We start from the raw sequence: 25535 nt of genomic DNA on the forward strand, positions 1-25535 counted from the left end.
GGGCTGGGTGGAAGGAGGGGCACTGGCCCAACAGCTGCAGCCGTCTTCTCGTTGGCCGCAAACTTTCACAAAGCGGTGTGTCCGGACTCATCAATCTCCATTAATAATAGTTGGTTGGGCCGCGGGGGGCGGGCGGGTCGGGCCGCTGGGAACAGGCTCTGCTGAGGGAGCGGGCGGGCTCCGCAGCGGGCGGAGGGAGGAAGTGAAGCGTAATTTGAAGAAGATGGATGAGTCCGGAGGGCGACACCCCCAGCCCGCCCGCTCGCCCGCCCCCTCCCTCCTTATGAGAGAGAGGGAACGCGGCACGGGAGCCACACTGCGCTGAGCCCGAGCCTCGCGCCACCTCGGCCCGGGAGCCAGGAGCCAGCTCTGCGTGTCCGCTCGGGCGCCCGAGCCGCGGGGCGCACGGCGGTGCCCAGAGGGGACTCCCCGGGGCGGCCACAGCTCCCAGCGCCATGCAGAGAGCTGGAGGCGGAAGCGCCCCCGGGGGCAGCGGCGGGGGCAGTGGTGGGGGCCCGGGCACTGCCTTCTCCATTGACTCCCTGATCGGGCCACCGCCGCCACGCTCTGGCCACTTGCTCTACACCGGCTACCCCATGTTCATGCCCTACCGGCCCCTCGTGCTGCCGCAGGCGCTGGCCCCTGCGCCGCTCCCCACCGGCCTCCCACCCCTCGCCCCGCTAGCCTCCTTTGCCGGCCGCCTTACCAACACCTTCTGCGCCGGGCTGGGGCAGGCTGTGCCCTCGATGGTGGCGCTGACCACCGCGCTGCCCAGCTTTGCAGAGCCGCCGGACGCCTTCTACGGGCCCCCAGATCTCGCTGTTGCTGCTGCTGCCGCCGCCGCCAGAAACAACCCTGAGCCCGGCGGCCGACGCCCAGAGGGTGGACTGGAAGCCGAAGAACTGCTGCCGGCCCGGGAGAAAGTGGCAGAGCCCCCACCGCCCCTGCCTCCGCACTTCTCAGAGACTTTCCCAAGTCTGCCGGGTAAGTGCTGGGGCTGACCAGGGAGCCGGGCGGGAGGCTCCTTACCGGAAATCCCAACATCAGGCTACTCAGACTGGACACTTGCCTGGAGCCCTGGAATCCCAGACCCCCCAAATGGCGGGTTCTGGGAACCACCTCCGGTTCCCTTCACACAGAGCACTTCTAAATCCCAGAATCGCAGCCCTGCTCTGTCTCCAAAGTGCCCGAAGCCTCGACAAAGACTTCCAAATTAGTGTCTTTCCTTTCTGCATTCTAGTCCTCAAGCCTTGGCTCTGCTGCATCTTCTTTTCAGAATCCCTTCATTTTCCTCAGATGCTGGGAATAGAGAAGCTGCAAGTGTGGGATTCCTGAGGACAGCAGCAAGACCCCAGGGTGAGGGTACATTGGGGCAGCTGTCAGTTAAGAGGGGGGCCCTTCTGGCTTCTGAGAAGGTTGTATTGACCCCAAATGGTCTCCGTGGATGCAGGGGCAAAGGGAGGGTCTTAAAGTGGTGGTGACCATGTTGATGACCCATCTTCATCTTAGTAGAAGAGGTCACTTCTGAATTGGCATATTTAGAGCTAAGCCGTAATAACTGAGTAGTGGCCTTAAGGAAACCTTAGCTAGCAGGGGGCTTAGCACCTGCTGGACCAGGGCTCACTGGGATGCCAAGAGAGAGGCTGGGCTGGGCTGGGCTGGGTGCAGCCCAAAAGCCTGGAGTCAAGAATTCAGCTAAGATTCTGGAACTAGGAGATTCAGCTAAGCTAATGCAGGAACACTGGGTCCTCCATGGGAAGAAGATGCCCTCTAAATAGAGACAGGGTGTATTAAACTGAACCCTGTTTAGAATAGATCTATTTAGAGAGCTCCTGACTTCCTATTTATTGATCCTTCACCCTTAGTAGCCGAAAATGCTCCTCCCCATCCAGAGACCGATCCGGGTGTGCTGACATCCAAAGCTTATACAGTTTGGTGGGCCCTGTTTAAGAAAAATAAGGGCCACATGCAAGTGCAGGGTTCCTGAATCTTAAACTTCTGTAGCATCAGGATAGATCTGCCTTTGCTTAACCGTTCATCTCAACCAGCTTAGTAGTGACCCATGGAGGCATGGGGGCTGATTCTAGTGAAGACCAGGAGGAGATGCAATAATTTTTTGTCCTTTGCCAGGAGAAGGCAATTCCTGATAATAGGTGTCTGGTCCCTTTCTTGAAATTGACCTTTGGAGGCAATAGGAGCAGAAGAAGAACCAGACACACCTAGAGAAGAGATAAGCTGTGGGGGAGGAGAAAGGAAGACACCTCAGTTCCAGAGAACTGAAGGGGAATATGCCCAAACCATGGAAAAACAAGCAGCTTGTCCTGCTCTCTCAGGTTTCCCTCAGTTCTGATATTGAACCATTTGTAAAATGGGTGCTCTTTTCTGACGCAGTAGAATATTGGCTGTAAAACCAGACACTGAGAGAGAGAGAAAGGAATAAGCAGAGGAAAAGAACAGAAGAGAAATATTGAGGAAGGAAGAATAAGGGAAAGTAACAACAAATGAGCTTTACACCCACATTATCCAAAGAGAGAATATTAGAAAGGAGAGAGCTGCCTATTGGAAGAGAGATGTACAGGGATTTTTAGCAGGGCTAGATGAAAAATGAGCACTATCTGGATCCGAAGTGTGTGGATCAGAAAGAGTTCTGTCTTGAGAGGACTGGATGAGAGCTAAATAAATATACAGGTAGGAAACGGGAAAGTTTCAACAGTAGGAGTAATTTTTAAAAAGGTTTTTCAGTACTAGAAGTAATGGGAAACTAGAATTTATATAAAGAGAATGATGAAGGAAAGATCATCATCTGAGGAAAATGTTGGAAGCAAAAAAAGAAACTTACTCTTAGAGTAAAGATAAGAAATTTATTTGCTAAGAATGATGGGAGGGGCCTGGCTGGTTTTGCTCAGTGGATAGAGCATGGGCCCACAGACTGAAGGGTCCAGGGTTCAATCCCAGTTGGGGCTCATGCAGGAGGCAACCAATTGATGTGTCTCTCACATCGATGTTTCTCTCTCTCTCTCTCTCTCTCTCTCTCTCTCTCTCTCTCTCTCTCTCTCTTCCTCCTCCACCATTCCACTCTCTCTCAAAATCAATGGGGAAATATCCTCAGGTGAGGATTGAAAAAAAATGAGGGGAGGAGTCCTTACAGAGGAAAAATTTTGAGAAGTGCTGGAGTGAAGGTAATCATTCATATTGGGAAGAGATACACAGAAAGGGTCTACAGGAGGGTTTCTGGGGCACAGCAGTAAGGAGAGATTTCAGAAGAAACATTCCAAGAAGATAATGAGTAAGAGATCTTATCTGTGACTGCTACTTCTTACCACTTCCAGTACAAACTTTCCCAACTCTCCTCACCATACCATTCGTACCCATCTGCCCAGTCTTGATTCCCCCCTAAAATAGTTGGGACAAGAAAAGGCAACTCCAGAAATGTTGGACATAATATCAGTTTGAGGAGTGATGATGACACATGGCCCATTGCAAAAGTGGTGGGAAAATAAATGTACCATTTTGAGAATTGTATTTGAGTATTTTGTGTGAAATAAGAGAGTTCTCTGCTTAAATAATGGGATTGAAACCTCAAAATTAGAAGAATTTGGAGAAATAATTCTATCTTTAAAATGACAGAGGAGGAGTTTCTGTCTTAATATGAATAGGAGATATTGGTCTGAAATTATTAATTTACATTAGTTTAGTGTTTTACAATTACTAGCCCCTTTAAATGAAATTACAGTGAAGATAGGCCAATTTGGCAAATGATGAGTGAACTTCCTTTTTTGGGGAATTATAAGGACATTTTTTTTAAAAATTGCTGAGAGTTGAAACAGATACCACCCTACAAGAATTGATGAGGAAGAAACTTTATTATAATTTGATTGAATGGATAGAAGCTATATTGTAGGCACAAAGAAATACTGTGTACAGAAATAATGAGGTAGAAAAGGTATTGATAACGGCAGATTGAAAATAATTCTAAGTTTGGAGTATGGGAAGCAGTGAATGTAATTGGAGAAGGTGTGATACAAGAAGAGAGAATTTTTAATTAGTAGGGAAGATTTAAAAGTATGAATCAATAGAAAAGTCCAGAGTAGTGCTGTCTAGCAAGCCATTTATGTAATTAAAAAATTTTATTAGCCATGTTAGAAGAATAAAGAAATAGGTGACATTAACTTTAATATTTTATTTAACCCAATATATTCAAAATATTATTTCAGCATTAATCAGTGTTCAATGAGATGTTTTATATTCCCTTTTCATATTAAGTCTTGGAAATCCAGTGTGTATTTTACACTTCCAGTGCATCTCAATTCAGACTAGCCATGTTTCTAGTGGTCAGTCGCCTCATGTGACCAGTGGTGACCATATTCAACATAACAGATCTAGAGAATCGTAAGAACAGTCACATGAACATGATGGGGGAAAAGGAGCTTTGAATTTCAGTGAATAGTGAAGTCCCCCATGTTAGGAACAATGGAGCAAAGAGAGCGGTAAGCTCTAAATGACAGGAAAAAGGAGAATTCTGCCTTGATTGGGATGGGCAGAGATGATCTTGTGTGTGAAGGTGTGTGTGAGCTAAAGCTGAGAGAAATCTAAGCTAACTTGAAGATGTGGTACAAATACACATTCCAGAGATAACAAGTGAGGAGGATGCTATGTGCTGGGAGAATGAAGAAAAAGAGCTGTCTGTCTGGAGAAATGCAAAAGAAAACTTTAAATTGGGGGTGTCTAGAGCAATGATTCCTTCAGGGAAAAAAAGAATTAGGTTATCTGAAAACAAATATTTAAGAAGTGAGGGATGGTAGATAACCCACATATAATTTTTGTATAGATGGTAAAAATACAGTAAGAGATTGATAGCAAAGATGAGTTGAGTGTGGTAAGGAAAAGAAAACACTTGTAGTTGAGACGATATAGAGAAGAGAATGTGATGGGACAAACCTGAGAGAAGGCAGTGTAGTGAACATTATGTTTTAAAATTAAACAGAAAAAGATTTGCTAATTTCTGAATAGATTGTCAATAATAATGGAAATCATGCCAGAAGACCAGGAAACTTCTAGGAGCACGATACTGTATTTGAGTGCTGATTGCTGTAAGCCAAGCACCTGATTGTAGCTAGACTATGTTACATGACCATCAGTTAATTTCCTTTTTTTAAAAAAAATATATTTTATTGATTTTTTACAGAGAGGAAGGGAGAGGGATAGAGAGTCAGAAACATTGATGAGAGAGAAACATCGATCACTGGGGATGTGCCCACAACCAAGGCACATGCCCTTGACCGGAATCGAACCCGGGACCCTTCAGTCCACAGACCGACGCTCTATCCACTGAGCCAAACCGGTTACGGCTCCTTTTTAAAACTATATATTTTTAATTGATTTCAGGGAGGAAGGGAGAGGGAGAGAGAGAGAAAAACATCAATCATGAGAGAGAATCATTGATCAGCTCCTCCTGCATGCCCCACACTGGGGATCGAGCCCACAACCCAGGCATGTACGGTAATCGAACTGTGACCTCCTGGTTCATAGGTCAATGCTCAACCACTGTGCCACACCAGCCAGGCCAGATTCAAAGTCTTATAATTTCTCCAGGCTTCAGTTTCCTCATCAGTAACATAAAAGTTTTGGTTCATACCCTGGCCGATGTGGTTAAGTGGTTTGAGCATCAGCCTGAGCACTGAAGAGTCACAGGTTCAAGTCCTGGTCAAGGGCACATACCTGGGTTGCAGGTTCGATTCCCAGCCCTGGCCTGGACAAGTACAGGAGGCACCCAATCAATGTTTCTCTCTCTCTCTCTCTCTCTCTCTCTCTCTCTCTCTCTCTCTCTCTCCCTCCCTCCCTTACCCACTTCTCTCTCCCCCTTTCTCCCTTCCATTCTCTCTAAAAATCAATGGAAAATATATCCTCAGGTGAGGATTAACCCCCCCCCCCCAAAAAAAGAAGTTTTGGTTCAGGTGATTTAAAAAATATTTTTTTATTGATTTCAGAGAGGAAGGGAGAGGGAGAGAAAGAGAGAAACATCAATGAGAGAGAATCATTGATTAGCTGCCTCCTGCACACCCCCTACTGGGGATTGAGCCTGAAACCCGGGCATGTGCCCTTGACAGGAATTGAACTTGGGAACCTTCAGTCTGCAGGCCAATGCTCTATCCACTGAGCCAAACCAGCTAGGGCTCAGATGATTTTTAATATTCCTTTCAATTCCATAGGATAAAAGCTTCTCTTTAAAGCCTCCATGTTTACAGTATGGTTCTTAATATGGACTTCATGCACCTCTTGTGAGGGGATCTGTTAATTATGGATGGGGGAAATTACATTGTTATTTTTATTAACTTGTAACTAAATTTGGTGCTTCCTTTAATTATAAATGTAGGCCAGAAACCATAGTAGTTTCAACAATACCTGAGATTTTTGTCACCAGTAGAAATCATAGATATTTTTCATAGAAATTTACAGTCTTTGGAGGCATCTTTTTGTTTAATAAATTAATAAAGAATCGCCGAAACCGGTTTGGCTCAGTGGATAGAGCGTCGGCCTGTTGACTGAAGGGTCCCAGGTTCGATTCTGGTCAGGGGCATGTACCTGGGTTGCGGGCACATCCCCGGTGGGAGATGTGCAGGAGGCAGCTGATCGATGTTTCTCTCTCATCGATGTTTCTAACTCTCTATCTCTCTCCCTTCCTCTCTGTAAAAAATCAATAAAATATATATTTTTTTAAAAAAAATAAATAAATAAATAAAAAAAATAAAAAAAATAAAAAAGAATTATGATTACTCAGGCCAGTGTTGCTCAGTGGTTGAGCATCGACTTATGAACCAGGATGTCATGGTTCGATTCCTGGTCAGAGTACATGTCCGGGTTGCGGTCTGAGTACCAAGTAGGGGCCTGCAGGAGCAGGCAATCAATGATTCTCTCTCATCTATCTTAAACATCTAAAGGCATTATTCTGAGGAGTTTATAGGCTTTATCAGACTTCCAAGGAATTCATGGCACAAAAAAGGTTAAGAATCCCTAGCTGAGATCTCAAAAATGACAAGAGGAAAATTTTATTAGGGTTGGAATGGGATACTGGGATACCTTATACATGGTAAAGGTAAACCTTGGGAGGGATGGAAGACAGGAGAGATCTCTGCAGTGGTATATGTAAATAGGGAGATATCCTATATAATAAATGCCTAATATGCTAAGTGTCTGGTCTTCCAGTCATCCATTTCAACCAATCAAAGCATAATATGCTAATAATATGCTAAGGCCACTCAACTGCTCGCTATGATGGGCACTGACCACCAGGAGGCAGATGCTCTGACTGGTAGGTTAGCTTGCTGCTGGGGTCGAACTGATCCGGACTGAGCAAGTTGGGCTGGACATGCCCTGGGGCCCTCCTGCAGTCCCTCCCCAGCTGGCCAACCTCCTACATCCCTTCCCAGCCCTGATGGTGCACTGGTGGGGTCCCTCGGCCTGGCCTGTGCCCTCTCGCAATCCAGGACCCCTCAGAGGATGTTGGAGAGCCGGTTTCAGCCTGATCCCACAGGCCAGGCTGAGGGAACCCACTGGTGCATGAATTCTTGCACTGGGCCTCTAGTATATTATAAATGACTAGAGGCTCAGTGCATGAAATTCATGCACTAGTAGGGTCCCTAGCATCTGCCAGCTGGGGCCTCCCTTCCCCCAGCCAGCCCACCCCCTGTATGAACTCCTGGAAGAACTCTGGTCGAGGGACAATTTGCATACTATGCTTTTATTATATAGAATTAGGAGGATAATTCTTAGAGTCATGGGCAAGAATAGTCTATACAGGGAATAATGGGAAAGAGGCAGTAATTGGATATGTTTTTATTGAATTTTTAGAGAGAGAAAGAGCGAGAGAAACATTGATGTGAGAGAGAAACATTGATATGTTGCCTCTCGTGTACGCCTGACCAGGGATTGAACCCACCAACCTGAAACCTTTTGGTATATGGGACGACACTCCAACTGAGCCACCCAACCAGGACAAATATTTAATTGAAAATAGGATGAATATAGTATGAGCAGTGCTTTGCATCGAGAGTGATGTTAGGAAGCTAGGGAAGTATTTTGCCTTGGAAGTAACGGGGAAAGGATCTTTGTGGTGAAACTGATTGGGAATTAGGAAATAGAAATGTGAGAAGTAATGGAGTAGATGTACAAAAAAGAGAGACACTTAAATAGAGATGATGAGGAGAGTTTGGTGGAAGAGAACTTTTAGCTAGGGGAATGGGGAGATGCCCCATGTTGAGGCCGGAAAGAAGGCCCATATCCGAACCAGTTGAAAGGACAGAGCTCTGTATGCAGGTGGTGGTACCACAGCTGCAGTGGTCACGATGGGTATGAAAGAGATCTGGATTAAGAGTGGCAAAGAAGTTGGTATGTTTTATTGGAAATATGGTCAACCTGGGAGAAAGTTATCAGCTTAGAGTAATGTGGGAAAAATATTGATGTACTAATTAGGAGAAAGAATGACAGAGAAAAGACATGCTTGAATTTAGTGTGATAGAAGAATGACCTGCACAGGCTGAAATAAATTGTAGTAAGAAGCGACAATATTGTACTACAAGTAATTTCCTTCCTCTCATGGAAGAGAAAGGAATAATCCCCAAGTGATGAAATGAAAAATCTGTATTAGAATCAGGAAGACTGCAGGGCAGAGACCAGGGTTCTGAGGAAAAAGCACTTTGTGTGAAACATGAGTACAGGAGAAACAGGACAATACTTTGGAACTGGGGATGATAGTAGATGGACTTCTTTTTTTAAAAAAAATATATTTTATTGATTTTTTACAGAGAAGAAGGGAGAGGGATAGAGAGCCAGAAACATCGATGAGAGAGATCAATCAGCTGCCTCCTGCACGCCCCCCAGAGGAGATGTGCCCGCAACCAAGGTACATGCCCTTGACCGGAATCAAACCTGGGACCCCAGAGTCCCCAGGCCGACACTCTATCCACTGAGCTAAACCGGTTTGGCATAGATGGACTTCTTTTTTTTTTTTTTTTTTTAATAAATTTTATTGACTTTTTACAGAGAGGAAGGGAGAGGGATAGCGAGCTAGAAACATCGATGAGAGAAAAACATTGATCAGCTGCCTCCTGCACACCCGCCACTGGGGATGTGCCCGCAACCAAGGTACATGCCCTTGACCGGAATCGAACCTGGGACCCTACAGTCCGCAGGCCGACGCTCTATCCACTGAGCCAAACTGGTCAGGGCCTTTTTTTTCTTTTTTAAAAATTCTTTTATTTTATTAAATCTTTATTCAGATTATTACATTTGTTCCTCTTTTTTCCCCCCATAGCTCCCCTCCACCCAGTTCCCACCCCACCCTCTGCCCTTACCCTCCCACTCTCCTCATCCATAGGTGCACAATTTTTGTTCAGTCTCTTCCCGCATCTCCCGCATCCCTTTCCCCCGCAAGAATAGTCAGTCCATTCCCTTTCTATGTCCCTGATTCTATTATAATCACCAGTTCATTCTGTTCATCAGATTATTTATTCACTTTATTCTTAGATTCACTTGTTGATAGATGCATATTTGTTGTTCATAATTAGTATCTTTACCTTTTTCTTCTTCCTCCTCTTCTTAAAGGATACCTTTCAGCATTTCATATAATACTGGTTTGGTGGTGATGAACTCCTTTAGCTTTTCCTTATCTGTGAAGCTCTTTATCTGACCTTCAATTCTGAATGATAGCTTTGCTGGATAAAGTAATCTTGGTTGTAGGTTCTTGGCATTCATCACTTTGAATATTTCTTGCCACTCCCTTCTGGCCTGCAAAGTTTCTGTTGAGAAATCAGCTGACAGTCGTATGGGTATTCCCTTGTAGGTAACTGAGTTTCTTTCTCTTGCTGCTTTTAAGATTCTCTCTTTGTCTTTTGCTCTTGGCATTTTAATTATGATGTGTCTTGGTGTGGTCCTCTTTGGATTCCTTTTGTTTGGGGTTCTCTGCGCTTCCTGGACCTGTAAGTCTATTTCTTTCACCAGGTGGGGGAAGTTTTCTGTCATTATTTCTTCAAATAGGTTTTCAATATCTTGCTCTCTCTCATCTTCTGGCACCCCTATAATTCTGATGTTGGTACGCTTGAAGCTGTCCCAGAGGCTCCTTACGCTATCTTCGTATTTTCGGATTCTTTTTTCATTTTGCTTTTCTGGTTGGGTGTTTTTTGCTTCTTCGCATTTCAAATCTTTGCCTTGATTCTTGCACTCCTCTGGTCTGCTGTTGGGAGTCTGTATAATATTCGTTATTTCAGTTCGTATATGCTTAATTTCTAGTTGGTTCTTTATCATAACATCAAGGGTCTCATTAGATTTCTTGTAGATCTCAATAACTTTATCGGCGGCTTCTAGACAGTTCTTGAGAGACCTTAAAAGTGTGGTTCTGAACTCAATATCCTCCATTGACAGTTTTGTCCTGTTTCTTTGTCTCCGCATTTTTTATGCTTTCTTGGTGCACCCCCTAGTGGTCTTTGTGCACAGTCTTGTTGTAGGTAAGCCTTGATTGTTGTAGTTAATACTAGGGGGATTTGACCTCCTGGCCAGCTGGCTGTGAGAATCAGCTGTGTCTGCAGTGGGAAAACTTCTGTAGATGGACTTCTTGACTGTGATTCCTGGGAAATCCTATCTAATAAAAGAGAAACATGGTAATTAGCCGTACCTCCGCTACCCTTCCCATTGGCTAATCAGGGTGATATGCAAATTAACTGTCAGCCAAGATGGCGGCCAGCAGCCAGGCAGCTTGAAGCGAACATGAGGCTAGCTTGCTTCAGTGACGGAGGACTCCAACATTCCCTGCCTGTTGCTGCCGGCCTCTGAGCTTGCAGTTTGAAACATTGTTACAAATATAGAAGCTAAACAAAACCCCAGAAACCTGCTTTCAGCCAGCCAGGATCTCAGAGCTGGAGTTGAAACAGTGTTTCGATTATAGAACCCAAACAAACCAGATACCTGCTTTCAGCAGCTGAGGCCTCAGAGCTGGAGCCAAGCCTCAGAGCTAAAGCTGGCCCAGAATAAAAAAAAAGAAAAAGAAAAAAAGGAGCAGTTGGGAGCTTCAGTCACCCGCCAGCCTGAAAACAGCCCTCAGCCCCTCACTGACTGGCCAGGCACCCCAGTGGGGACCCCCTCACTGAAGGGTGTGTGACCAGCTGCAAACAGCCATCATCCCCTCATCCAGGCTGGCCAGGCACCCCAGTGGGGACCCCCGCCCTGATCCAGGACACCCTTCAGGGCAAACCAGCCGGCCCCCACCCGTGCACCAGGCCTCTATCCTATATAGTAAAAGGGTAATATGCCTCCCAGCACTGGGATCAGCGGAGCCGCGAGGCCTCCTGGCACCGGGATCAGCGTGACGGGGGCAGCGCCCAAACCCCCTGATCGCCCTGCGGCTCTGTGTGTGACAGGGGGTGGGGCCACAACCTCCCTATCCGCCCTGCTCTGTTCGTGACAGGGGAAGGCGCCCCAACCCCCTGATCAGCCCTGCTCTGTGACTAATAGGGGGGAGCTCCCCAACCCCCTGATCGCCCTGCGGCTCTGTGTGTGACAGGCTGCAGTGCCCCAACCCCCTGATCGGCCCTGCTCTGTGTGTGACAGGGTGCGGCGCCCCAACCCCCTGATCCGCCCTGCTCTGTGTGTGACAGGGGGCAGTGCCCCAACTCCCCTATCAGCCCTACTCTGTGAGTGACAGGGGGGAGCTCCTCAACCCCCTGATCGGCCCTGCTCTGTGCGTGACAGGAAGGAGCTCCCTAACCCCCTGATGGGCCCGGCTCTGTGCGTGACGGGGGGAGCTCTCCAACCCCCTGATTGACCCTGCTCTGTGCGTGACAGGGTACAGAGCCCCTACCCCCCTGATGGGCCCTGCTCTGTGAGTGACAGGGGGCAGCACCCCAACCCCCTGATTGGCCCTGCTCTGTGTGTGACAGGGGGTGGCGCCACAACCTCCCCATCGACCCTGCCTTGAGTGTGATAGGGGGCGGTGCCCCAACCCCCCAATTGGCCCTACCCTGAGGGTGACTGAGGGTGGCATCGCAACTTCCCGATCTGCCCTGCTCTGTGCATGACAGGGGGCAGCGCCCCAACTCCCCAATTAGCCCTGCTCTGAGCCCAACCAGGGGCTGCACCTAGGGATTGCGCCTGCCCTCTGCAACCCGGAAGCAGGCCTAAGCCAGCAGGTCGTTATCTCCCGAGGGGTCCCAGACTGCGAGAGGGCACAGGCCGGGCTGAGGGACGCCCCCTCCCCCCCGAGTGCACAAATTTTTGTGCACCGGGCCTCTAGTGGTATTATAATAGAACAGAGAAGATGGAACTGTGTTGGGAGCCATGGGAAGAGAAGTGATGCAGAGGTGTACTGGAGGGAGAGAGGAGGAGAAAATTATCTTGAGAGTGAAGGTCAGAAGCACTGAGTGCTGGGCTAGATGATAACTGTTCTGTGAATTATAGCTAGATGTTAGAAGTATGTAAGTACGTGATCTTGGCCAAATCACACCACTCTGTGTCTTAGCTTCCTCATCAGTAAAATTAGGGTTTGATTTAGGTGATCTATAAGCTCTACAATTCTGTTTCATCTATAAGGATATCTTAATGAGTTGTTTCCTTAAAAAAAAAAAAAAAGTCATCCTGAGCAAAAAAATTGGGTGAATTTCTATACTTCTCAATGCTGAGTTGTCATGGTAGCTGATGAGGAAGAGCAGGCTGGGATATGTATGTCTTGAGGTAAAATCAGGACTGGGCTTTAGGATAGAAAAGGCATTGTCATCTGGGGTCGGGGGGGTGTTAACTGAGCTGTGGCTGTGTACAGCCTTCAGATTAAATGAGATGGAGAAACATGTGATAAAGGTGGGAGTTGATCTTATCCAGGCCAAAAAGATTGGGGATCAATTGTGACCGACTTTATCTGGTGGGCAAAAGAGCAGTGCCCACGAGGGAGTGAGAAAAAAAAAGTTAAGTTGTGGAATCAGTTCCTGGCTTTTTATATTATGTTTCCAATTGGTACAATATTTATCATAGGGTGACATCAGGAATCAGTCTCTCCACTCAGTGTTGAAGAGATGTGGTGTGGTGCAGAAGAAGGAGTACCGGAGTACCTTTGGATACAGATCTTGGTACCACCCTTTCTTTGTGGCCTAAAGCAAAAAACTAACCTCTGCAGTCTCAGTTTCCTAACCAGTAAAATTAGTGCAATAATACTTACCTCATAGAATTAAGGACTAAACGAGGAGATATTCGTCCAGTATCCTAACATAATAAGTGTGCAAAAAATTATCAGTATTGTCCTTGTTCTGGAAATGGATGGGGCGCTTTCCTGGGAATTAAGTTGGGAAAGACATCTTCTCTAGGAATTGTTTAGGATAGATGATACTCTCTGTACTGATAGGGACAAATATTTCTGGGAGTGATGATAGAAGTAGCACTGTATTCTGAGTACTATTCATATGGGGAATGCCAGGAGAGAACATTGTATGAATCTAATAGGAGTAGATTTTGTCTCTTGCCTTTCCTTCCTTCTTTTTTTTTAAATTTAAATTTTTATTGAATTTATAAAAATGGTGACATTGATTAATAAAATTATATAGGTTCCAGGTATATAATTTTATAATACACTAGAGGCCCGGTGCATGAAATTCGTGCACTGGAGCTGTCCCTCAGCCCGGCCTGTGCCCTCTCGCAGTCTGGAAGCCTTTGGGGGATGTCAGTGGGACATCCTTAGCACTGCTGTGGAGGTGGGAGAGGCTCCCCCCCCACCACCACTGCGCTCGCCAGCCATGAGCCCGGCTTCTGGCTGAGCAGTACTCCACCTGTGGGAGTGCACTGACCACCAGGGGGCAACTCCTGCATCGAGTATGTGCCCCCTTGCATATTAGCCTTTTATTATATAGGATCATCCTGTATATTGTATTGTTTTACCACCCTAAGTCATGTATCTTTCCATCACAATTTATCCCCCCTTTACCCTCTTCTACCTTCCCCCACCCCCTTTCCTTCTGGTAATCACTATACTGTTGTCTGTATCTATAAGGGGTTTTTCTTTGCTTAACCCTTCATCTTTTTCACTCAGACTCTCAACACCCCTCCCTTCTGATGGCTGTCAGTCTGTTCTCTGTATCTAATGCCTGTTTCTATTTTATTTGTTAGTTTACTTGTTCATTATATTTCACACGTAAGTGAAATCATATGGTAATTGTCTTTCTCTAATTGGCTTATTTCACTTAGCATAATGCTCTCCAGGTCCATCCATGCTGTCTCAAAGCACAAGAGATCCTTTTTACAGCTGCATAGTATTCCATGGTGTAAATGTACCACAGCTTTTTTTATCCACTCATCAACTGATGGGTACTTGGGCTGCTTCCAAATCTTAGCTATTGTAAATTGTGCTGCTATGAACATAGGGATGCATATATTCTTTCGAATTAGTGTTTTGCATTTCTTCAGATATATTCCCCAAAGTGGAATTTCTGGGTCTTTTTCTCCCTCCTTTTGGTTTCCATGTCTCACATTTTGGCATCTCCTCTAGATCCCAAGGCTGCTGAAAGCCCTCTGCTGTGTCCCCCTGGCACCTATTCTTCCTTTCTCTCCGTTAAAAACAAAAACAAAAAACAAACAAAAACATCTCCTTTTTTTCTTCATCCAAATTCCTTTTCTCTCATATGTCTGATCTCAACTTGATGTTAGGAGCAGAGCCAATGAATTAAAATTAATTCATACTCAAATGGATTAAAGAGATTTTTAACAATCCAAATGAATTTCAAACTGGTGGAATTTTAGGGGGTGGTATTATAAATGATTTCAGGTAATGTGGGAAAATGATTATTATTATCATTTTTAATCCTCACCCAAGGACGTTTTTCTATTGCTTTGGTGAGAGATGGGGAGAGAGAAAAACATTGATGTGAGAAAGACACATCAATTGGTTGACTCCCGAACTTCCCCCCTGACCAGACAGGGGGCCGAACCTACAGTCCAGGTACATGCCCTTGACCGGGAATTGAACCCTCAATCCTTCAGTTTGAGGCCGGCACAGAGTTGTAAACTAACCACTGAGCACACTGGCCAGGTTGAAAAATTATTTTATTTTTTTTAAATATATTTTTTTTTATTGATTTTTTACAGTGAGGAAGGGAGAGGGCTAGAGAGCCAGAAACATCGATGAGAGAGAAACATCGATCAGCTGCCTCCTGCACACCTCCCACTGGGGATGTGCCCGCAACCCAGGTACATGCCCTTGACCGGAATCGAACCCGGGACCCCTCAGTCCGCAGGCCGACGCTCTATCCAATGAGCCAAACCGGTTTCGGCGAAAAATTATTTTTGATGGGAAGTTATGGGAGTGAGGTGGAGATGCTTACTTTCCATGGGGGTAGGGGGGTGAAATAAGCTAGTTACAGCATTGTATGTAGTCAGAACTCTTTGAGTTGCTAGTGACAGCAGCTCAACTCTAATTTAAGCTAAAATGGGCAGTTATTGATTCACATGACTTTGAAATACAAGAATGCAAATAGTGCTATTATTTTCTTCTTGTTCTCAACTTGTCTCCTTTCTCTGTTTTCACCTCATTCTCTCCATGTGAGAGGCAGGAGGAGGAGTGTGGCACAAGCATAAGCTGATCTAAGTTTTATAATCCTATGTTGGGACCCCAGTGGGTTCTAGCACATATCAAATCCTAGGATGGTTGATTAACTAGCTTGAATCAGGTCCCCAGGGAGATGGGATGTTAGGATTGGTCAGATTCAGGTCCCATGCCTACATTTCACTAAGGTGGAGGGATGTGATTGACAGCCCCACTGTACTGGATAATAGGTGAAAAGCAGTGCCCAAAGGAAGGGGTGCTGTGAGTGAACAAAGGGGAAAGGGATGCTGGGCAGACAAAAACAAACCCCAAACAGATACCTATCTCGACCAGAAAGAAAAAAAAAGTACCGACCTTTAACTCCCTTTCATTATTAGGGAGGAAAGCCTTCTCCCTGGCTAGATAAGGAGTCCTAGGGAGTGATAGAAGAGATACCCAGAGTGAGGACTGAAGAGAGTTCTGTAATGAGGAAGGTAGAAATGAAGATAGTAGAAAATTTCTATTCCTCAATGAGGCTGATTCTTGTACAAGAGCTGTCCTTGAGGGTTGAGGGAGACAGTTGTAAACTAGGAGCTAGAGAAAATTTATATTAAAACGAAGCTGTTTCCAGAGTTTGACAACATTATTTTTAAATGAGAAAATACATTTCTAAATAAAAGGAATGTTGACTGGATGGATTATATCATCAAACCAATAATGACAGAAAAAAATATGAGAAAGATCTGATGGGAATTTTGTTTTGGGAAATGAGAGAAATATCCTGTTAAAGGACAATATTAGGCTAGAGCTCTGCAGTGATAAGTGAAAGGGATGAGGTCTAACTTAAAACTAGATTTGATAGGAAGGTTATTTATCTGATGAGACATCTAGGGAAAGGACTTTTACTTCAGGTGGGAGGGGAGAAAAGATATTTTACTGCAAAGAATAAAAGAGCATTGACTAAAGGTGTAGGAGACTAAGGTTTAGACATGGCTCTGTCCCTAACTATGTGACTTAAGGAAAACATTTTAATCTTTCTGAAACTCAGTGTTTTCACCTGAAAATAAGGTTACCGACCTCTCATTGCTATTAATAATAGGTTCTACTCCACTTCAGTGAGTTGCTTGAAGATAAAATAATACATGTGAAAGTGTTTTGGAAAGCTGAGGTGCTCTTGGCACTGGCACCATTAGTATGCCATAAGAGGAGCTCTGAGCTTGAAGTGGTGGGGACATTGTCCTGAAGTTGTCATGAAGGTTGGAGGGACTCTGGATGGTCGAGATGCAGAGAAAATTCATATCAAATCTGGAGCCAAGAATGCTGAAGAGCCCTGGGAAAAGGAGAGAGAGGGAGGGAGGGAGAGATAGAGAGAGAGAACCTAAATTATAGAGAGGAGTAATAGCAAATTGGGGGCCATGAAATGGATGGGTTAATGAAAAACAAATTGAAAGTAAGCTAATTGCGCCCTAGCCAGTTTTGCTCAGTGGATAGTGTCGGCCTGTGGACTGAAGGGTCCTGGGTTCAATTCCGGTTCGATTCTGTACCTGGTCGGGGCACATGCAGGAGGCAACCAATCAATGTGTTTCTTTCATATCAACATTCATAGCTCTGTCTATCCCTCTCTTCCACTGTCTCTAAAAATCAATGGAAAGCCCTAACTGGTTTGGGTCAGTGGATAGAGTGTCGGCCTGTGGACTCAAGGGTCCCAGGTTCGATTCCGGTCAAGGGCATGTACCTTGATTGCGGGCACATACCCAGTAGGGGGTGTGCAGGAGGCAGCTGATCGATGTTTCTCCCTCATCAATGTTTCTCTCCCTTCCTCTCTGTAAAAAATCAATAAAATATATTTTAAAAACTCAATGGAAAAATATCTTCTGGTGAGGATTAAAAATAAATAAACAAATAAAGTGGTAACTGTGATGGCAATAAATGGGTATATTGGGGGGGCGGGGAGAAAGTAAGCTAGTTGCTATAAACAATTGGAGTAAGTACTGTCTTTGAAAAGAACAGAGCAATAATTCTATACTGGGCTTGATGATGAGATGAGGATTTAGAAATGAGAGTGGTAGCAAACACCCCTTTTATGAGGTATGACCTGCATTTCTTCTCACCTCTTGACAACAACTTCCTCCATTGGTTCTGTATTCAGGAAACTGAAGAGGTGACCTGATCAGTAGGATCAGGAAACTCTGTGTCCTGAGAGTGGCTGTGGAGTGTGAGGGTAGTTCATCTTTGAAGTACAGGGAAGAGAAGTCAGAATTGAGTGAATGGGGAGAGACTTCTCTTCAGTGGGTAGTAAAGACTATTGATTTTATATAAGCTAGGACAGTAGGTGGATGAGGGATGGCACAGGGGCCCTGTGAGTTCCTGTAGCTGGAATCTAACTAAAATGGTTCTCCACTCCCTGGGCAGTTTTCTGTGCCACAACCCAGGCCACCATCCTTGGTGACCATGGCTGTGGGATTCCCCTCTAGATGGTGAGAGCCAATGCTATTAATTCTTTCTACTGGAAAATACCTACCATGGGTTCTTTGGTCCTTGATTTCTTCTCCAGCCTGACTGGACCGTTACCAAGATGGGGCTTCTCTGTCTCTGGAGCTGCTTCCCTTCCTCTTGGAAGGAAGGCCCCAGGCAAGGGTATCCCTGCAGCCTGGACACTACTCTCTGGAGTGGGATTAGTGCCCTGGCATGGACTCTACAACGAATTGCGGTTCAAAACTTGTGATTTCTGGTTCTTAGTGTAATAGCAACGACAAGGAGAGTTCACATGAACTCTGGATATATCCTAATAACCAATCTGCCCCACATTATTCCTCCTGAACAGACACCAAGCTTTTTTTCACAGACTCGAGACTTACCCATAGGGAACAAGTTTAAAATGCAAATACTCTTCTATTACCAGTAATAACATTTTCATGCACAAAGGACAGAATCTTTCTTTCTGTTTGGCTTACCTACCTAGCTCAGGCAAATTGTTTCCAATTTCAAGTTTTCCTTTTGGTGAAATTATTGTCATCAGAATCTTTATTTCCCATATAAAATTTCAATGTGGTCTTGTTTTGTTGATCAAGGTTTTTTGTTCATATCAACCAGTTATAGCATCTGCAGTTAGAATTTTACTTTTATGGACATTAAACCTAACAAATCCAATTATTCTAAATCAAATTTTGCAAATGGAAATTTTATCAAAAAGATTTGCTTTTGTTTTTAGTCAACACATTTTTCTATTGCAATTTTCATTTTATTTGATTTGAATATGTTACCATTAATATAACATATTATAAATTGGATAAAAGGAAATAGTTTGTATTTATTTCTTAGTTAACTCAATAGAAAATAATAAGCTGTTTCACGATTGACACATTGCAAAGGATTGGGTTAATGTCTTGTTCCTTCAATTCTTCTGAATATGTCTCTCTCACTTTGGGTATTACATTCTAATGTGCTCCACTGTTGGTGGAGCAAAGGGAAATTGGCAGGGCTAAAATGTTTTGCTTTGCTCCAAATGCATCAATGTTTAGGTAAAGAAGGTAGGGGTGTATGTGCGTTTTTAAAGCTTTTTGCTATTTTCTTTCTTCCTTCTCTAAACTTTTTAGCTCTTTTAGTTTCTCTGATTCATCACTTAATTCTTCCACCCTCCTTCTCTCATGACCCACTCCTTTCTGCCAACTTTTCTTCTCTCACCCACTCCTTCTCAGTCTTACTGTCCCGGACTCCTGTTTAGCTGCATTTCCCCCTCTCGGTTGCTTTCTTTTTTACCCCACCTCCATCTCCTTCTAAGAGTTGCTTATCAGAGCCTTCAATGTCATGATTATAAAGACTCAGAGACTCCCGCCCCTGCTCTCAGCATCCCCCTGGGATCAAGTAACCAAGAGAGGTTGTGAATCTGGGGTTCTTGTCTGGCTTTAAAAGCAGCACTGAGGGTGGCCCACTTATGGGGGCTTGATTTTATGGAATCTGTCTGAAGACAGAGGGATGGATGATGTGATCTCAGGAGGGCCCTGCCAGATCGAGGAACCTGGGAGCCTCATCTCAATCCTCATCCATTTAGATTTATTGGACACCCCTTGGGTACTCAGAACTGTGCTAACTGATTTCATCTTTCAAGACCTTTTAGCAGCTGTTTAAAATATTGTAATCCAGTATCTGCCTTTTTAGCAGCTGTTTAAAATATTATAATACTGGGCAGAGTTTTTACAAGCTTTTGTGTGGTTTTTGTTATTATTTACAACAAACCATGTTTTAAAAATTAGAAGTTAAAAGATTTAGTAATAATATTGGAGATTGTCCTTCATTTCTTTTAGCAGACAATCCTATAGGTTACTACTCCATATGGATTCCTCTCCAGCTACTGTGAGCTCTGAGGGCATGCTGAGCAGTGGGTAGGATAATATTCATGGAGAAGATGCCTTATGCGCACTAGAACTGGCTTGGATTGGGGCTGTGGAGAATATCTTAGGAGAGACATGGGAAAGGAAGGACAGAGGGCAAGAGAGCAAGCTTGGAACAGTTCTCTTATTTAGTCAATAAATATTTATTGAGTGCCTACTCTGGGCAGGTAATTTTCTAGATACTGAAGGTATAACAGTGAAAAAATATATTAACAATGTCTACCTTCATGGAGTTTATATTCTAATAAGAGGAGAGAACCAACAAAATAAATGAAGTTGGTGATTTGTACTATAGCAACAAATAAAGCACAGATAGGGAGTATTGGGAGTCTTAATTTTAAAAGGGTGATATAGTAAAAACCTAAGGAGACAGGATATGAGCCAGTGCAAAACTCTAGGTGAGAGTATATATGTATTCCAGAGAGAAGAACCTGGATAGGGGGAGAAGGCAGGGCAGAGAAACCAGTTTAGAGAAAGTGTCAATGAACCAGGGGAGAGATAATGGTGACCTGGACTTGCTGGATACAGAGGTGGTGGTGAGAAGAGGTCAGGGTCTGTATTTTAAAGGCAGCAACAAGACCAGGACTTGCTGGTGGATTGGACAGGGTTTGGTTTGAACAACAGGGAGGATGGAGTTACCATTAACTGAAATGGCAAAGATGTAGGTGCATGTGGGGAAGAACTAGCGTAGAAGAAAGATCACAAGTTCCATTTGGGACTGTTAAGTTTGCGTTCTGGAAGTGGAAAGTGGAAGATGTGTGAGGAAGCCCTTAGTGCTGGGGTGGGGAACTTTTTTTTTCTGCCAAGAGCCTTTGGATATTTGTAGCATAATTTTTGGGCCTTTTGGATATTTCTGTCATCATTCTTGAGCCATACAAAATTATCAACTTAAAAACTAGCCTGCTATATTTGGTCAAACATTTAATTAACTTACTCCTAATGCCTGGCAGGGCCAGACCAAATGATTTTGTTGGTGTTGTATAGCACACAGGCTGGACATTCCCCAGCCACCCGTCTTAGTGAAATGAAGGAAGAAACCAAGGATGTGAATCTCACAGTAAATAAAATGGACTTGGCTAGGGGTACGGGAGAACATGTGGGCGATAAGAGGTGAGTATCATGAGGAGCACCTTATAGTATGTGAAGTTGGGTGCTCATGAAGCGTGGCCAGCTGTTAGGGAGAGAATGAGGACCACTTGCTGGTGAAAAGCAATGAATAGTCACATAGGAAGGCTGGATAAGCCTCAGCTGGGGGGTGCCACATAGGTTTTGAGGTTAGATAAACAATGAAGTACTACAGGGAGAAAAGGTGCTGGCCTGGGGTATAAAAATACCCTTGAGACTGGCTGGCATGGCTCAGTGGACTGAGCATCGTCCCATGAACCAAGAGATTGCTGGTTCGATTCCCAGTGAGGATACATGCCCAGGATGTAGGCTGGATCCCTAGTGGGGAGTGTGCAGGAGGCAGCCGATTGATGTCTCTCTGTCATGTTTTGCTGTCATTGATGTTTCCATCTTCTCTCCCTCTCCCTTCTTCTCTCTCTAAAAAATCAATAAAAACATTTTTTAAAATACCCTTGAGGTATGAAGAAGCTAATTGAGGTGGAAGTGGGTGATCTGGATATGGTCGAGAATTTTGGCCTCTAAGGATAATGTCAGTGTGGCTCTTAAGGAAAAGGAACAGGCGTAGATTGCATCAGTGAGAGGAAAGGGACAACTCTGGGATGGGGAAGGGGATTGAAATTTACTGGGCTGCTACTAGAGGCCCTGAGAAGTTCTGCTGACTTAAAGGCAGATGGGGAGGGATTTGAGGAGAGCAGCAGGTAGCCTCTGAGTGCTGAGAGGTGTTCTAGCCGTGTGTACATGTGCACACTTCTTTTCCATATAAGGCACTTCATTCCCTGAAGTTATTTTACTTTGGGTTGTATTCACAACCTTGGAGTGTGCTTATGAGTGTACATGTGACATGTGGGTGTAGATACATGTGCTTCCAATTTGTGAAGTGCTCCCCACTTTTACACACTAAACTCTATTGGTAAGGAGCTGTTTACAGATTATTCATTTTTCTCTTCTCTTTCCTATTTGTTGGTTTTCTTGTGATTTTTTTGTTGTTTCACTGCTTATTGGTCCTTTGGGCAGAAAACAAGGGATTTTGTAAAACTCATTGAAAACATTTACAATGCATTATTTGCATTATAAGAATAAAAATGTCAGTGGATAGAATAAAACCAATGGTTCAATTAAATTTTAGAATTATATATGGGTTAAAATGTTTATGTGGCTGTGATTACAAATAATCAGTAATCTACTAAATGAATCAAAATTTCGTTTTCACCATCTATATTTTCCCTTGCTGCATTTTTATTTCTTCCCATATTCCTTCCATGTTCCCAGCTGACATCAAGCTCAGGGTCCTCAGGATTCTGAACTTAAGCAGAAAGCAGCTGTTTGTGCTGCTCAGCAATCTTAACTGGGAAAGAGGGAAGGTGGGAAAGCGATGACATCATTTTTTAAACAAGGAGAAGGAATGAAAGGGGCTTAGGAGACTAAGTAATTGGAAGAAGTCTGGTCACTGATAAGCCATGTGGCTGGGAGGGTTCCCCATTGTGGGCTGGATGGTCTGATTAAGGGGAATTGGGAAGGAGTGCAGTAAGGAAAATTCCTGATTCCCAGGTCCTTGTGTTACATTTCTATGACCCAGATTTTGGGAATAGAGTGAGGATGGGGAATCACATGCCCCTGAAATTCCCATCTGGAAATGAGATTCTAGATTTAAGGAAGAGGGAAGACAGAAGAGAAGTCAACACATAGCTCTTCCACTGGGTCTGGCTAGGATTCCTAGAATAACAAAGGCTGATAGCCCCGTCCTGCAAAAGTAAGCTCTCCTATAGTGTTCATTCCTGCCGCAGCCACTGGAAGGATCCTAAGCCAGGTCCCTACTACTTCACTCTGGGGCCTGAGGCTGCGTGGTCTGGATTTAGAGAAAGCTGGGAAGGTAGTGGGTAGGCAGAACTGAGGTAGGGTGTGGGAATGTGGAGGGGACACAGTCCTGGGAATGGTGCTCCTTTGATAGACACTTGTTGCCTGCCCCACTTTGCTTTAGTGAAATCTGTGCTGGTTAATACCTTTCTTTCTATTTCTTTGTCTTCCCTGAACTTCTTCCATCCCCATCTCACCCCCTCTACATCTGTCTCTCTTCCTGCTGTCGTTCTGGCCATGCCTGGTCATGGTTTCGTGTGCCTCTTCCAACCTGTCTCTTTTCCTACCTTCTCCCTCCCTGTCCATTGGTTTTCACTCCCCACAGAGGGGAAGGTGTACAGCTCAGATGAGGAGAAGCTGGAGGCACCAGCAAGAGACCCAGCAGGCAGCGAACAGGAGGAAGAGGGCTCGGGCGGTGACAGTGAGGACGACGGTTTCCTGGACAGTTCTGCAGGGGGCCCGGGGGTTCTCCTGGCACCTAAACCGAAGCTAAAGGGAAGCCTGGGGACTGGAGCTGAGGAGGCAGCCCCAGTGGCATCAGGAGTCACGGCTCCTGGGGGCAAAAGCCGGAGGCGCCGCACAGCATTTACCAGTGAGCAGCTTTTGGAATTGGAGAAGGAGTTTCATTGCAAGAAATACCTGAGCTTGACAGAGCGTTCCCAGATCGCCCATGCCCTCAAGCTCAGTGAGGTGCAGGTCAAGATCTGGTTTCAGAATCGGAGAGCCAAGTGGAAGCGCATCAAAGCTGGCAATGTCAGCAGCCGTTCTGGAGAGCCCGTAAGAAACCCCAAGATTGTTGTGCCCATACCTGTGCATGTCAACAGGTTCGCTGTGCGGAGCCAGCACCAACAAATGGAACAGGGAGCCCGGCCCTGAATGGGGCTCTTGAGGACTTCAGAAGGCAAAGGATTCGTTTCCTGGGCTTGCTTAGAGACTGGGTTATGGCTCTGTGGACCAGGGAGCTACCACTATGATTCTGCCCTAGCAGGGGGCTCAGTTGGCAACTCACTTAGCTCTAGGTATGCTCTCCTGGCAATCCGAGATATGGGCACATGTCCTTGAGCCTGTTCCAGAGACCCTCAGGACTGGGGCTTCAGGACTGAAGGGACTTGGGTTCTCATTGCCCAGGAGCTTTTGGGACTGAGGTGGACTCCTGGGGAGGTGTTGGGTTCTAAAATGCCTAGGGCCTGAAAGGTTCCTGGAATCACTTCTGACAGGGGTGGGGAAGAATCCAGGGTAATGACCAGCCAAGCTGATCACAACTCCTTATTTATTTTGTGTAAAGTTTGTATATGTGGATCTATCTGCCTCTGTCTGTCTGCACTGAGAGGGCTTGGGAAAGTTATGTTTCCTCGATCCTCAACCAGAGTTTAGTTCCATCTTACTGCCTCGGAGTGGTTACCGTCTTGCCTATCTATAATATAAGGACATGCAGAGAAACTAAATGGAACCGTCACTAGCCTCCTTAGAAACTTAACACACACCATCTCTTCTCATGTAAACTACCTCCACATCTGTTCTTTCCCAGCCTGGGGTCTGCCCGCTGTGCACCTTTAGACTTCATGTTCCTAACGTGGTCCTTTACTCTCTACCCATTAAACAGGCAAGCTTCATCATCTCTGCCTCCTTCTTTGGAAGAGTTGGCAGATTTCAGAATAGAGGACTCATTCACCTTTGTATTAGGACAGGAAATGAAGTACTTGGCCCTAGTTTAGCTTGGGTGTGCCCAGGCCCTCTCTAACTAGGTAGATGTTAGCAGTTTGAATTTGTTAGTGACTGACAGGCAGGTGTGTGTGTGTGGGGGGGGGGGGGGTTGACGGGCGGGTGCTGGCTCACCCTCATCACCTGTGAGCTCATTAATCTTTATCTATGCAGAGGACACAGCAGCTAAGTGCATCTGCCACCATTTAGTATCCCAGACATGAGGGCATAGAGTAAAAGACACATTTCTAGTTATTTCTTATGGCATTAATTATGGTTTCTCCTCCCAATCACAGCATTTATGAAGTTTGGGATACCAATCCTTTTGTTACAAAATGAGATTGGTTGAGAAGGCCCACGGCAAAGTGGAGGAGGCAGAAAAGAATCTGTGATGGTTCTGGAAGGGTATGTACTGTGGGGGAAGCTAGAGATAGGAATGAGGCCTTGGGGTTGGAATTCTATGAGCAAATTAAGGAACAGCGTTAGTGGACACAGTTACAGACCCTAACTTAGCAAGTTCTTACCCTTTAAGAACAGGTACAGGAGGGTTTCCCCTAGATGTTCTTTCTAACATAACTAAGGGAGAGAGGGAAAAGCAGAGGCTCTGAATTCTGGCCCAGCCTGGCAAGATGGTGGGACTCAAGGTAACTCTTCTGCCATCAGTGACCTATCACCGCCACTTTCCTTAAAAGCAAAGGCTAGGCATCCGTGCGGAGAGAAGCGCTGCCCTAGTGAGCACCAAGCCACTCCTCCTGCGGCATCCTCAGAGCTCTCCTCCTGTGCACCGACTCGTTTCCTTCCCTGTGTGGGCTAGTTCCCATATCCTCAGAAAGGGGAACAATGCTTATAGCCTCTCTTTGGGTGAACTTTGGCCAGTACAAGTCATGGCAGGAGGTTACTGGATAGAATGTTGATGA

At 45.2% G+C, this 25535-nt stretch overlaps 1 protein-coding gene across 1 annotated transcript; it reads left to right on the forward strand.

The window, feature by feature from the left end:
- Positions 1-227: 227 nt before the first annotated feature.
- On the forward strand, positions 228-23793 carry GBX1 (gastrulation brain homeobox 1; the record flags this gene model as incomplete). The annotated part of the gene is made up of 2 exons (XM_081102671.1): positions 228-984; positions 23243-23793. The coding sequence occupies exons 1-2, from the start codon at positions 456-458 to the stop codon at positions 23791-23793; spliced, it is 1080 nt and encodes a 359-aa protein (XP_080958797.1). The 5' UTR covers positions 228-455.
- Between the last annotated feature and the right edge of the window lie 1742 nt (positions 23794-25535).

This window comes from Myotis nattereri (genome assembly GCF_964212035.1).
Source record: "Myotis nattereri genome assembly, chromosome: 11".
Taxonomy (NCBI): Eukaryota; Metazoa; Chordata; class Mammalia; order Chiroptera; family Vespertilionidae; genus Myotis; species Myotis nattereri.